Below are 13,258 nucleotides of genomic sequence, written 5' to 3'. Positions count from 1 at the left end.
AGTGAAAATGCTTGAACAGAAACAATGTTTTAAGTGTCTAACACAACTATTATTCATTATGTTGTTCCAAATTCCAGTGAAATTCTTTAAGAAGAATATCTTGGCTTCTAACTGTCTTGTATTGTTCACAAGAAAGTTGAAAATATTTTCCTTTAGAAAATAACAAGATGTCTTTTTTTTTGTGTTATTTTTCAAGAATTGCAGAAAGAATAGCTGGTAACCTCATGTTGTCCTTACATTCACTGCTGCAGTATTCTTAACAGATGGGATTCCCTGCCATGGAAACCCAAATGTCCAGCCAGTCTACCAAAGACTACTTGTTGCTGTTAAAAGGTATACCAAATGTCACCTAAACTCTCCTTGCATAACATAGGGTATAAAGGTGACGTTCAGTGCTACCATAATCAGAACTTCTTTGCCACCTGTCTGAACGTATCGTTTTACCATCAGTCTGTTTACCTGCATCTGTTTTTTTCCAGTTGAACGCATTTTCATTCAATGACTACCTATGCCTGTTTACTGACTTCTTTTGTAGTTGTCGATAAGTGCCTCATTGGGGATTTCTTTTTCTTAATTTTTTTGTGCTCCCTGTGGTTAATGTTATCCGGGAAGGATAAATGTCAGCGTGGGAGACAGATTCCACATAAAGACTACCATGACAAGTGTCTTTTTTGTCTAGGAGCTTCTCATGACTAGACATCTTGTTCTATTTGTCAGGAATTTGTTCCAAAAACCCTTTGCAGTAGACCCTTTTCCCTTTCCTTGTATCTTGAGAGCCAGTATCTTAAGTTTATGTCTAAAAATACAGTGGAATGAATCTCCCTCCCTGATGGTCAGCCATTAGGTAAGAAGAAGGTGAAAATGGTATGACTGGAATCTTCTGCTGTCCAGCCTCTGCCAGGTGTTTTTCCCAGTTGTTACAAACCTAGAGGCTTTGTAGTCGGATTTCTCTGCTGCAACCATGTCTGAGGCCAGTGAGGGTCTGGCTGGCAGCACATCCGAAGAGGCTGTGCAGGTGTTTTTCTCGGATGTTCAGGGGAACCATGGCTGATTTTTTTCTGAGGGGCCTAGGGGAGTGCCACAGTTTTTGGTTGAGGAAGAAGTTCTTACTATGTTTCTTGACTGCTGTCCTGGGTCTGAACCTTCTCAGTTTTTTGGAGGTGATGTTCCTTTAAAAATGTGGCAAAAAATGAAACATGTTTCTTTTACTCCTAAGGATCCACAAAGTGAGTGACAGGTCTTCACTCAGGGGCTATTTGGTACTTTAATGTCCTTAAAGCCTCCTCAAGGGGTTTCGGTTCCTGCTCCTCCTTGTTCCTCTACTCTCCTTAAAAGGCCTAGAGAACAGGATTCTTCTGTGGATGAGTCAGATTCAAATAACGAATCCCTGACGTATTCTACTCAGATTCCTTCTCCTTTAGACAATGGATTAGAAGAGGAGAACTCTATTAGTCCAGATGTTCCTTTTGAGGAAATTTCCTTTGGGGATACATTTTCTAGGGTGATGGATTTTTTTAACTGGGATTGTGCATGGGATTCTGATATCCATAAGAGGTACTATGAGCTGCTGCAGTTGGAATTCCCTAAACCTGCAGCTATTCCTGCTTTGCTAGATGCTTTTTTCAAGACCTCTTATGTACCTGATTCTCTGCCCCCTGCTCTTAAGAAGCCTGACAGATTTTATAGGGTGCTTGAGGATTGTTCTTTCCTATATAAATGTCCTGTTGCTGACCCTTCTGTTATGTCTGTAGCCTCTGATAAGCCGTCTCAATTGCTTCCTTCACCCAAGTTATTGCCTTCTGGCCAGAATAGTAGAACTATGGAAAGGTTGGGTAAGAAGGTTTACAATTCTGCTACCCTAGCTTTTAGGACTATTACTTATCAGACCCATATGTCTAGGTATGTGTTGGCTCTTTTTTCTCAGGCTTGTCAACTTATTTCTGATTTTCCAGACTCTGAGGGTAAAACTTCTGTTCTTTCCTTGCTAGGGACTTCCTCTCAAGTCATTTGTCATTCTATTAAATGTAGTTATGATACAACAGATGCCTCTTCTAGGGCAGCTGTTTTTGGTTTAGTTACAAGGATTTATTCTTGTATTAAGCTCCAGCCTCTACCTGATGATATTAAAGCTACGTTGACGGATGCTCCTCTGGATTCTAAACTTTTGCTTGGGGAAGCTGCTTCTGGTTTGTTTAAGTCCCTTCAGGCTAAAGGTAAGGCATTACAGCACCATAAACATGTGTTGTTTCTCCTGTGCCTAAATTTCAGAGGAACTACCCTGCTTAGCATGCATTTGTTCGTAGGCACTAAAGGTAGGAAGAGTGGCAAACAGGCTCCTCCTGCTAAGGCTACTCAGTTTCCAGGGATTTTGAAGCTTTCCTTTCCCGACAATCCAGGTGCTGTATAACTATCCATCTCCTCCCAGCCACATTCCCCTTTCTCTTCACCTTTCTCTTTCTCTTCCTTGCTTGGCTTTAGGTCACTCAGGATTCTTGGGTTCCATTGATTATTCATCAGGGGCACTTCATGGTGTGGAAATCCTGTCCTCCTTTTATGGGCATTCTTCAGCCTCCTCAGAAACAACTTCCCTTTTCCCCAGAGGTTCTTCAAAATCTCTTGACTCAGGGTACTATTCAGGAGGTGCCTGTGGAAAGGGTTCTACTCCAGACTGTTTCTAGTGCCCCGAAAACAGAGTACTTGGAAACCTATTCCAGACCTCTCTCATCTAAATACTTTTCTAAAAGTCCCTTCCTTTCAGATGTTGTCCCTTCAGATTCAGTTTCCTGTCTTACTCCCTCAGGCCTATATGGTGTCTCTGGATCTCAACAATGATTATCTCCATATTCCAATCCATCATCTTTTTTAGAAAGTTTTTACATTTCTCTGTTACCTCCTGGCATTTTAAATCCTCTGCTTTGCCCTTTGGCCTTTCTACTTCCCCTGCAGGCATTCATCAAATGCCTTTCCTCTGTGATTGCTTTTTGCAGGCTTCAAGGGATCCATATATTCCTTACTTAGATGACCTGCTGATTCAAGCATCCTCTCCAGAGACCCTTTTGCAAAATCTTCATTTTGCCATTTCCCTTCTTCAGAGCCTGGGGTTCACTATAAATTTCAAAAAGACTTTTGTGACTCATTCTCAGGATCATATTTTTCTGGGTTGCAGGATTTAGATGGTGCCAGTGCTTGCATCCCTGCCCCCTCCAAAGGCCTTAACTCTCATTTCTTTCTTTCAAACTCTTATTCCTCTGGCTTCCATTACTGCCAGGGAGTTTCTGAGACCTCTAGGTTTCATGACATCCACCATTCCAATGCGCCCTCTGGCCAAATTTCACATGAGAAAGTTTCTTATGCCTAAGGTGGTAAATGAGCTATCACTGAATCAGTCTATTAATCTGCCAACTTTTAACCTTCTCCGCAATCTGACAGTGAGAGGGTACTGCATACTTTGGACATACACAGGCAACTCAGGGTTTATTTGGATATGACTAAGGCTATTAGAAAATCTGATCAGTTATTTGTTTCTTTTTATCCTAGATCATTGGGACTTGCTGCATCCAAGCAAACTATTTCTTCTTGGATTTCTAAGGCTATTTCCTTTTGTTACAGTTTTCATGGCAAGAGTCTTCCTTCTTCATGTAAGGCTGATTCTACTAGAGCTGTGGCTACATTGGGTGCTTTTTTTCAAGAGATTAAATAGTAATTCTATTCTTGAGGCAGCTACTTGGACTTCTGTGTATATGTTTACCAAGCACTACAAGTTGGATGGTATCTCTAGAGCTAGGGCTGGTTTTGCTAGTGCCATACTTCATGGCTTTTTAGGGAGGCTCTTCTGCACCTTCCCCCTTCCAAGTTTCCACTTGAGCTTTAGCATTCCCCCATCTGTTAAGAATACTGCAGCAGTGAATGTAAGGACATAGTACAGTTGTGTAAAATCTTACCATAACGGTAGATGTACTTGCCTTCACTCCTGCAGTATTCCCTCCCTCCCTACGTCCCCCTAGTCTTTTGCCTTCCTGTATGTACAGATTACCTCTTGGGTTTCTTGGACTGTGTTCCTACTGGGGCATTCAGTTCTGATTACAGTAGGCCTGAACATCACCTTTATGCCCTACACTACGCAAGGAGCATTTGGGTGATATTCGGCATACCTTTTAAAAGCAACAAATAGTCTTTCGTAGACTGGCTGGATGTTCAGCTTCCACGGCAGGGAATCCCATCTGTTAAGAATACTGCAGCAGTGAAGGCAAGGACATCTTTCATTTTTATTTATTTTTTTATTTTACATTTGTTGACCGGGCTGGTCCAACTGGATATTGAGTCCATTTTCAGTGGAGGCCCGGGGTGAAAAGCTCCAAAATACATTCATTGATAAACAGAAATTACAGAGATAACACTTTAGTTAATGAGCATTTAAAGTATCAACTTCTGTCAGGTGCAAAAGTTAGGACATCAACAGCCAATTTACTTGTGGACTAAAAATTAGTAGGCAGAAAAGGTGGAAGTACTTGAACTAGATGGAAATGTTAGTCAGGGTTTATGCAGGGGCAGAGCCAGTGGGTTCTAAGGAAAGTTTTGAGCTGGGTTTTAAAGCAGTGAGGAGAGGAGATGGAAGAGAGATTGTCAGGAAGAGAGTTCCAGGATTTTCCAATAGTGTTAGAGAACAAGGAGTTACCTGCCAAGTTGTTGGCTTTACAAGTTGCTATGAGAAGTTTGTTAGAAGAACGTAGGCTTTTGAGGTTGCAGTAAGGAGCTATAAGGGAAGTGAGTATAGGGGTATTAACCAGGAAAAGCCGAAAGACACAACAAGTAGGCTTGTACAGACTTTTTTGGGCTAAGGAGAGTTGATGAAACAAGATCAGATTTTGGAATTCTAGCCATCCTAATTCCTTTAAGTTTTTGCAATGGTAAGTTCTGAAAGTAGAGCCAGAGGCAAATCTGGCGATACTATTATAGGCAGCAGACAGTTTCTTGACGTTAGATTAGGAGAGGTTTGTATAAATAGGTGAGGCATAAAGGAGGGTTGAAACCAGATGGGAGTGGGCAATGGAGGTTCTGGCCAGTGGGGTAAGGAATGGTTTGATTCTATAAAGGGAGCCTAGTTTTCTGTTGACTTGTTTTATAGTGTTATTTATGTGAGAATCAAAGGCTAGGTTACTATCTATTTCAACTCCCAGGAGCCTAGTGGAGGGGGTCTGGAGATATACTGGTGCCATTAATAGAGAGGGCAGAGAAGTTGAGAGGAGGGGACTTGTGGGTGGGGGAGAAAAGTAACAATTTGTTTTTTTAGGGTTTAAGATTAGACATTGTTTAAGGAACCAAGTTTCAGTGGTTAGAAAAGTCTGCTGGGTGATAGAGTGTAGTTCAGAGGCAGATGAGGCAGAACAGATCAGAGTAGAATCGTCAGCATATTGTATACAGGTAGCTAAGGGAATACTAGTTTGCAGATCATTAATAAAAATAGAAAACAGAAGAGGCCAAGAATAGAGCCTTGGGGAACTCCTAGGGAAATGGGAAGGTGGTTGGATAAGCTATTTTGCCAGAGTACTGCCTGTTATCTATTTTGAAGGTCGGAGTGGAACCGATTTATGGCAGTAGAGTCTAAGGCTGATGTTTTCAGTAAATTTATTAAAATCTGGTGAGTAACCATATCGAAGGCTTTTTATAGGTCAATGAAGAAAGCAGAGGTGAGGATATTATTGTTCCGATTTTTGTTGATGCAGTCAGTGAAGGAAAGGAGGCCAGAAGTGGTGCTATGAAAGGATCTGAAACCATGCTGACAGTTGGATAAGAGGTTGTTATTTAATAGGTGGTTAAGAAGCTGTTTTTGGATACATTTTTCCATTATTTTAGCAAGGGGGGAGAGAAGGGCTATGGATCGTGTAGTTAGAAATCTCTATTGAGTCACCACCTTTATGTAGGGGAATAATATGTGAGATTTTCCAGACTAAGGGAATGTAGCCTTCAGCAATGGTTCTGTTAATCAGAATGGAAATAGGATAGGCCAATAGTTTGGAAGCAATTTGTAGATATTGGGGAAGTAGAAGATCAGCAGATGGGGAGGAGGGTTTAAGTTTGTGGAGAAGAGAGCAGATGAGGGATGTGGGTATAGGTTGCAGCTGTAATGGGGGAATAGAAGTGGAAGGGAGGTGGGCTGAGGAGATATATCAGGGATAGTTGTTTAGATAGAGACTGGACAGTTTCAGGGAAGAATGTATTAGAGGCATCAGCTGTTTGTTTTGGGTTGTTATGGGAAAAATTTAAGGGGTGTGGGGTGTTGGAGTGGCAGGGTTTTAAGAGTCTATTAATCTCTGGGCAAAATGTTTGTAGTTTAGCTGGTTCGTTTGTTGTAGGTGGCAGTAGTAGTTCCTTTTGTCTAGAAGTACAGCTTTTTTGTAATGTTTCTTATTTGTCTAATTTTAAGATGGTTGCTGGGATCTTTGGTGCTATGGTATTTGGTCCAAAGCTTATTTTTCATAATTATTTTATGCTGTGTGTCTTTTGAGAGCCAAGGGTCTTGTTTTGAGTGAATTCTAACAGATCTTAAAGGGGCATGGAAGTCTAGTATAGATAGGAATTTTGAGTTGAAGTATGCAACAGTGTCATCTAGTGACAGAATTTTAAGTGGAGACCAATTTGTAGTTAATAGTTCAGCAAGGAAGGATTCAGGGTTAAAGTTTCTATTTGTTCTGATTTGTTTATATTTAGTAAGGTGGGGGGGTAGGGCTTTTATGTCTTATTAAATAGGTGCAGGCATGGTCACATAAGTCGCATACCATTATGGTAAGATTTTACACAACTCTACTTTTTCCAAGGCACTCACAAAGCCACTTGGAGTAGCTCTATCCTAGTCAGAACTTACCGAGGAGACATTATTGTTTCTACTGCTGTACATACCCAGAGATAGATGAATACCCAAAACATTTTTTCCTTACGCTCCAGGGTATAAAATGCATGCATGTGTGACTGGTTCTTAAAAATTCAGTGGAATTTAAATACTGTCATCAAGATTGTAACTAATATAATCCAACATATCAGGAAGGATTCCACACGGAACAATAACATGTTTTAAATGAAATGTTTTTTTTTTTGGTTTTATCAGCTGAATCTGGCTTTATTGGAGTACTTAATTAAACTGCTGAAATGTCAGAGGCAACAGTGAAGATTCAGTTTTCCATGATTTCAACTTACTAACAGCTCCATTGGTTTTCATCTAATCACTGTGAAGAAAATTCTGCAAAATACTGCTTTATGTAAACGTCTGAGCCTCAGTCCTGAATGTTTTCATTATCGGCATTGTTTATGGATTTAGTCTATAATCCCCATTTTCCTTTAAAGTGTTGGGGTCTAAGGAAGATAATGTTAGACAACATCATAATCATATGTGAAGACGCTTGCTGAAAAGAACACAGTACCACAACTATCACTTTTTCCTCCACAAAATATCATTTTAGCTTAGCATATGCAAGCAATAGTGCCAAACAGGGTGTGTGTTGTGTAAATAACACACACCCAGGGGGTGTTCTGAGGCCCTACGCCACAGACAGAAGGCCTCTTGGCCCCTGGAAGGGCATTATTTACACAGTAACACACACCCTGGAGAGCATTATGGCAATGGATTATCTGCTAAAATTGTTTTGTGTTTTTTTTTTTTGTTTGTTGTTTTTTTTTGTATTATATATATTTTTAAGCAATTCCTCTGCTTACTGTTTCAAACTTGCTGTAGTGTATGCTGGCAAATCATTGGGGGTTGAAATCACTAAATAATGAGTTATATTTGAGTTTCAGACTTTATCATAGCTCTCAACTAATTATTGACAAATTTCAACAGAATCAGGGACAAATCCATAAGTAATCAAGGGCACTTCTAAAATATTAGTACTATTAACCTGAGACATTGACAGTAAGAGAATGTAAACTAATATGCAATTTCTGAACAAAAAAAGTCTATAACTCTATTTGTTGTCATTGTTCATTAAGTGTAATTCACCATCTTTTCTCCAAAAGTTTGCAGTTTTAGATGGAATTAAGGGAGGCAGAGGTAAAATTTAAATCAAAATCAGTGGTCACTGAAAATCTGGGACCGGTGAGAGATATGGACTTCATAGCCTTCAGAAAAATCATGTTAACATAAATCTAATTTTATAAGAGCAGTATTTAAAAGCTCTCCCTATTGTCTGAGCTTTTGTCCCTCAATGATTTTTGGCTTTATCTGGATTTCTTGAGCTAAGAGGTTGAGAAGTATGTGTAACTCTAATTTAAAAGAGTTACATCCATAGCTTGATCATTCAATCTCTCTCACACACAAACACTTCCACTTTCATGCATGCATGCAACCATACACACAGACAGAAATATAAACACATACTCTCTCTCACACACACACACACACACACACACACACACACACACACACACACACACACACAAACACACACACATAACACAGTTTTTTATGTTTTTTTTTTAATTTTTTTTGGGTTGCTATAGTTTTGCCTCAGTAAACAGCAAAACTGCTGCTTAGTGAGTGTAAAATAATGGTGGCCTTATCTCCATTACAAATCGATTTTCACAGCAGTTTAATATGCTGCCGTGAAGCAGTGGACTTATTTTTCACTGGGCATTACCTGTACATTAACGCCCTGCTGGAGAATATTCATTCTCCAGTCAGAGACGTGATATACAGATCTCCCATTCTCTAACATGCATTATTATTCTACTCGGTTAAAGTTACTCATGGTCTGTATTCTTGTCTCAGGCCATGTAAACTTAATATTTTTTTTTCTTTTGCGAACTACACTTATAACATTTGTTGATTCATCCATGTTAGTGAGGTTTATATCTTACCTGTGTGATCTGATAAATCAAACAAAAATACAGTCAGACCTGCTTTCATTTAAGAGGTTTTTTTTTTTTTTAATCAGAGTAGGTTGCATGTTTTCCACACCACGCTGGTGGGGTGAGGAGTGGTACATTCATGAATTCTATTGTCCTTGTCCATGAATTTCTAAATATGCTGAATACATATTTATGAATTTATCATATAGTCATAAAGAAGAGAATGCAAAATGTCCATCATAATTCTTTAATAGTGTCTGACGCCAGCTGTTCATTAATCTGGGCAAAGTGTTTAAACACACTGTATGAAGAAGGACTGTGTTCTTATTACTTGTATATTGTATACATATATTTTTTGTTTTCATTGCTTTTCTTTCCTAATGTACTATTTCGAAGAGTTTCGCCAAATGAGCACAACTACTTTTTTAAGAGTTATTACAGGTTGTCATTGCAAGGTTGCTGTTTTTTTCAAAGGAGAGAAGCTGTCTAGTTCACTGACTGTGGCAATTTTTCATTCTAAATAATTCTGTCCTCTCTTCTTGTCCCACTAGAGCAATTACAATGGAGAACACGATGGTTATACTGTCGACTGTGGCACCAGATGCAGGGCGCTACTACGTGCAGGCTGTGAATGACAAGAACGGGGAAAACAAGACAAGCCATCCTATTATCCTGACTGTGGAAAGTAAGTGCTTCTGAAACCAGCAAGAAAAAATGTCAAACCAGAAATCTAATGCAGGGTTAAGCCTTTAAAGTAAGCAGTGATAAAAAGAGTCATTCTTCAAAGGCATTCTTATTTACTGTTAATCGTGCTGTTTTGATTCACTCTAAGTGCATTGCATGGTTAAAATGCTTAATTGTAAGTGCAAGAAGTCTAATATTCGGTACAATAACTGGCAGGCCAAATATAATTTTGCTAAGACTAAATTTTTTAGAATCTCTTCTGATAACGTGCAGAAAAGTGCCATTCTACCCCACTTTTGTGATTTTTTTTAAAATTTGCTATTTATATGTCATAATTATGATGTGACCCATCAAAGTGTATGCAGATGTATACTTGCACGTGTGTGCCTGTACCCACAACAGTGTGTGCTTATCAGTCATACTATGACATGTCATAGGATTGTGTGACACAGTCACAGTATGGGCTGTCAGTGGTTATTTGTCTTTTAATACTTGTCTTTGATTGCAACAGCAACAGCAGTAACCTAATGATTGAAAAGCAATACATTGTATGGTAGTATTAGTTTGGATTTCTGTATAATTGTTGATCAGAACTGAAAACTTCTCTACAAACTAGAACTGATGCTTTGTGCAAGATGGCACATTCAGTATCGCATTTTGCCATTAAAGGTAATACAGAGGATATTTTGTGGCACATTCACCCACACCACCTTAAAAAATAACCTCATCCAATGTTTTAACTCTTTTGGGGGCAGCGCAGTGGTGCAGCGGTTAACGTTGTCGCCTCACAGCAAGAGGTTCACCGTTTCGATTCTCGGCTGGGGTGCCTTCTGTGTGGAGTTTGCATGTTCTCCCTGTGTTCACATGGGTTTCCTCTGGGTACTCCGGTTTCCTCCCACATTCCAAAGACATGCATCTGGAGCATTTCTCCCCGGGCCTCTGCTGAAAACAGGCTCTGTGGAACCTAGTCGGACTTTCCCGGTCAACAAATGATAAATATAATAAATAATAAATAAATAAATAATTCTGGATGACTGGCAGCCTTGGTTGATGTCAGGTATCCTATAATGTTTCTTTAACTGTGCAGTTATTGTCTGTACTTGCTTCTGTTTTTCTCCTCGTAATCGATTTTATAACAGACGTGCGTCAGTGTGCACATCTAAGATAGTACCCCCTATTGTGACAATTAAAATGTAGTAGGTGTCATTAACCATCATGCAGAGCTTTACAATGACTTTGCTTTTTTTATGGGTCTTGAGTGACCATGTGGTGTAGCCATTTCCCTTTGCACGTAAGGAAGTCACACCAACTGTGGATTTAATTTCTTGTGGCCATGTGCTCTCCAAAGAATTAGGATAGCTGCAAGTTTCCAGTGTTGTGCATAGACTCACGCAGATCTTTATCTGTGTATTGGCATATGTACAAGCATCACTTGTATTGTCACTGATTCTGTGTATAGATTGTGCTGTATACCCTGCTTTCTAGATGTATGTCTGATACTCTGTTGACACCTTTTGTGATTTTCTAATGTGCTGCTTTTTTCTTTTTTAGTGGCCATCCAAAAACAAAGTAAAAGTGACTGCAAATGCATATGCATTTTCTGCTAGGAAATCTGCAGTGTTCAGGAAACAGAGGCGCAGCTGTATTTGCTAACAAAGGTTCCTTTTGAACATGAGGACATCTGTTATTCAAAGGTGCAAGCTGACCATCTATACAGAAAGTATAGTGATAGTACTTTTAAGTAGCATCCAGCACCACTAAACCCATTGTCTGTCCCGCATTTAGTGATGAGTTGTGAGCTTTCAGATATCACAGTCTTCATTGCGCACAATATTTAGTGTCTCATGCATATCGATTTTATAAAAAAATGCCTTACTGCACATAGTTTCCAACAAGCATGTTGGCATCTGGCCAGATTTAATTTGCAGTAAATTGTGGTTAGCACCTTGATGACTTAACAATTCAGTACTTCTGAAATTTATTAAAGCACTTTGGCTGTATTTCTGGATTTTGCATATGAACAGATATGTGCACACACACACACACACACACACACACACACACACACACACACACACACACACACACACACACACACACATCTCTGCAGATCTGCAGATCTTTATACTGAGAAGATTACCCCAGCCTTAAGATGATGTAAAGACTGTTCGACAAATCATATGAAGGTAACGTGGTTTTCTAAGAGACCTGATTGATGAGGGACACAGAAAATGTTTTATTCCACAAGGATGGTCTGAAGAAAAATCTGGAAGCATGATACTGCCATTTGAGGAAACTAAGTACAGTGTGTGGAAGTTGTCTGTACCAGAGTAAAGAATGGCTATTACAGTTAGCCCTTTTATCTGAAAACAAAACATAATGTGAAGAGAAGAGGAATGAGCAATTACCCAACTACACCACTGCTTCAATACGTGAGCCCAGAGGTACACTTGCATGTATGCTTAAAGATAAAGTACACAATAGTGGGCTTTTTGACAGATTACAAAGCCAACATGCTTTTGCCGGTAGTGCAAGAAAATGCTGCATGACTGAAATGTAGTCCTGCAGAGTAAATATTGTCCTCCCTAATTTTGCTAATAGTGCCCTAATGGACTAGTATCTAGCCAAGCCCTTGCAATGCATTTGAACTTTCCCTGTAAAGATAATATTATTATTGCATTATACCCTCATTTATACAATGCGCTGTGTTTCATTTATTATTCCTTTAAGCATTTTAGCAATGTATGAATAGTCTGGGACTTTGCAGAATTACGCACTAGGAGGCCAACTTAGGTAGTCATTGTAAGGTGCCAGATCACTGGAACTTGAGCTAGGAGCTATGTGCAGCCCAGACTGGAGTCGGGAGTGAAATAACTGACGTTGGATCCAATGCTAGTATCTGTACAAGTATCATGGGGAGGAAGGTATCCTTCTTTAGCATGTAGTGACTTTGGGAAGTGGCCAACGAATTAACATGATGTCAGGCTAGGTAATAGAGCTCTGACAGGACAAGGATTGCACCAATATAAAAAAAATGCACTTAAACAACTATAGTAGCACATCATGTCCCATGCTTAAATCATCCTGGTTTCAACCCGAAGAACTGCAAAAATCCCTAATAATTAGTAATTAAGAAATGGGATATTCAGCATACTGAGTGCCCAAAGTGAGTTGCTGACTGTGTCCGAGAGGGCTGTAATATATGCTGTTAACTGAAAAATGGCAATGAATGTGATTTCACCATATGTCTATACAAATCCCTATCAAATGATCGAGTTTTCAGAAACTCAAAATTCATATGGTCAAAACCATATGATCGAGTTTCCGAAAACTCAAACTTCTTAAAAACAAAACCCACAACAATCTAGCTTTTTAATCTTTTTGCACCATTCACACCCCCTGAAAATTAAATATACCAACTCCGAGATTGCACTACATTGAGAAAAAGGGGTACATTTCCCATTCCGCACTGTACCACGATCTCCATTCAAAACCTTCGAGTTTTCGGAAACTCAGTCATATGGTCTCAACCATATGAATTTTTAATTTCTGAAAACTCGATCATCTGATAGGGATCCATCTATAGATATGTAGAATGAAGCTTTTTGGTCTTTTCTAATACAAAAATTATAGATCTGGTGAGAAGAAAATAGGACAAATTCAGGAACATTCAGACCTGATTAGTGTATTTTATGTAGTGGTTTAACTCATGACTACAAAAAAACTACTTGCATTT

The 13,258-nt window shown here is 39.3% G+C and overlaps 1 protein-coding gene across 1 annotated transcript in view; it reads left to right on the top strand.

Moving 5' to 3' along the window:
- Nucleotides 1–13,258, top strand: part of SDK2 (sidekick cell adhesion molecule 2) — a 1,526,639-nt gene that overhangs the window by 475,877 nt on the left and 1,037,504 nt on the right. Inside the window, exon 4 of the mRNA XM_044085131.1 lies at nucleotides 9,390–9,523. Coding sequence (XP_043941066.1) covers nucleotides 9,390–9,523 — 134 coding nt within the window. The remainder of the gene's footprint in view (nucleotides 1–9,389; nucleotides 9,524–13,258) is intronic.

Source organism: Protopterus annectens, chromosome 10.part0 (assembly GCF_019279795.1).
Source record: "Protopterus annectens isolate FY-2018-M chromosome 10.part0, PAN1.0, whole genome shotgun sequence".
NCBI classification, from domain to species: domain Eukaryota; kingdom Metazoa; phylum Chordata; order Ceratodontiformes; family Protopteridae; genus Protopterus; species Protopterus annectens.
Note: the sequence above shows the minus strand (reverse complement) of the source record. Positions and strands in the feature narration are given on the sequence as shown.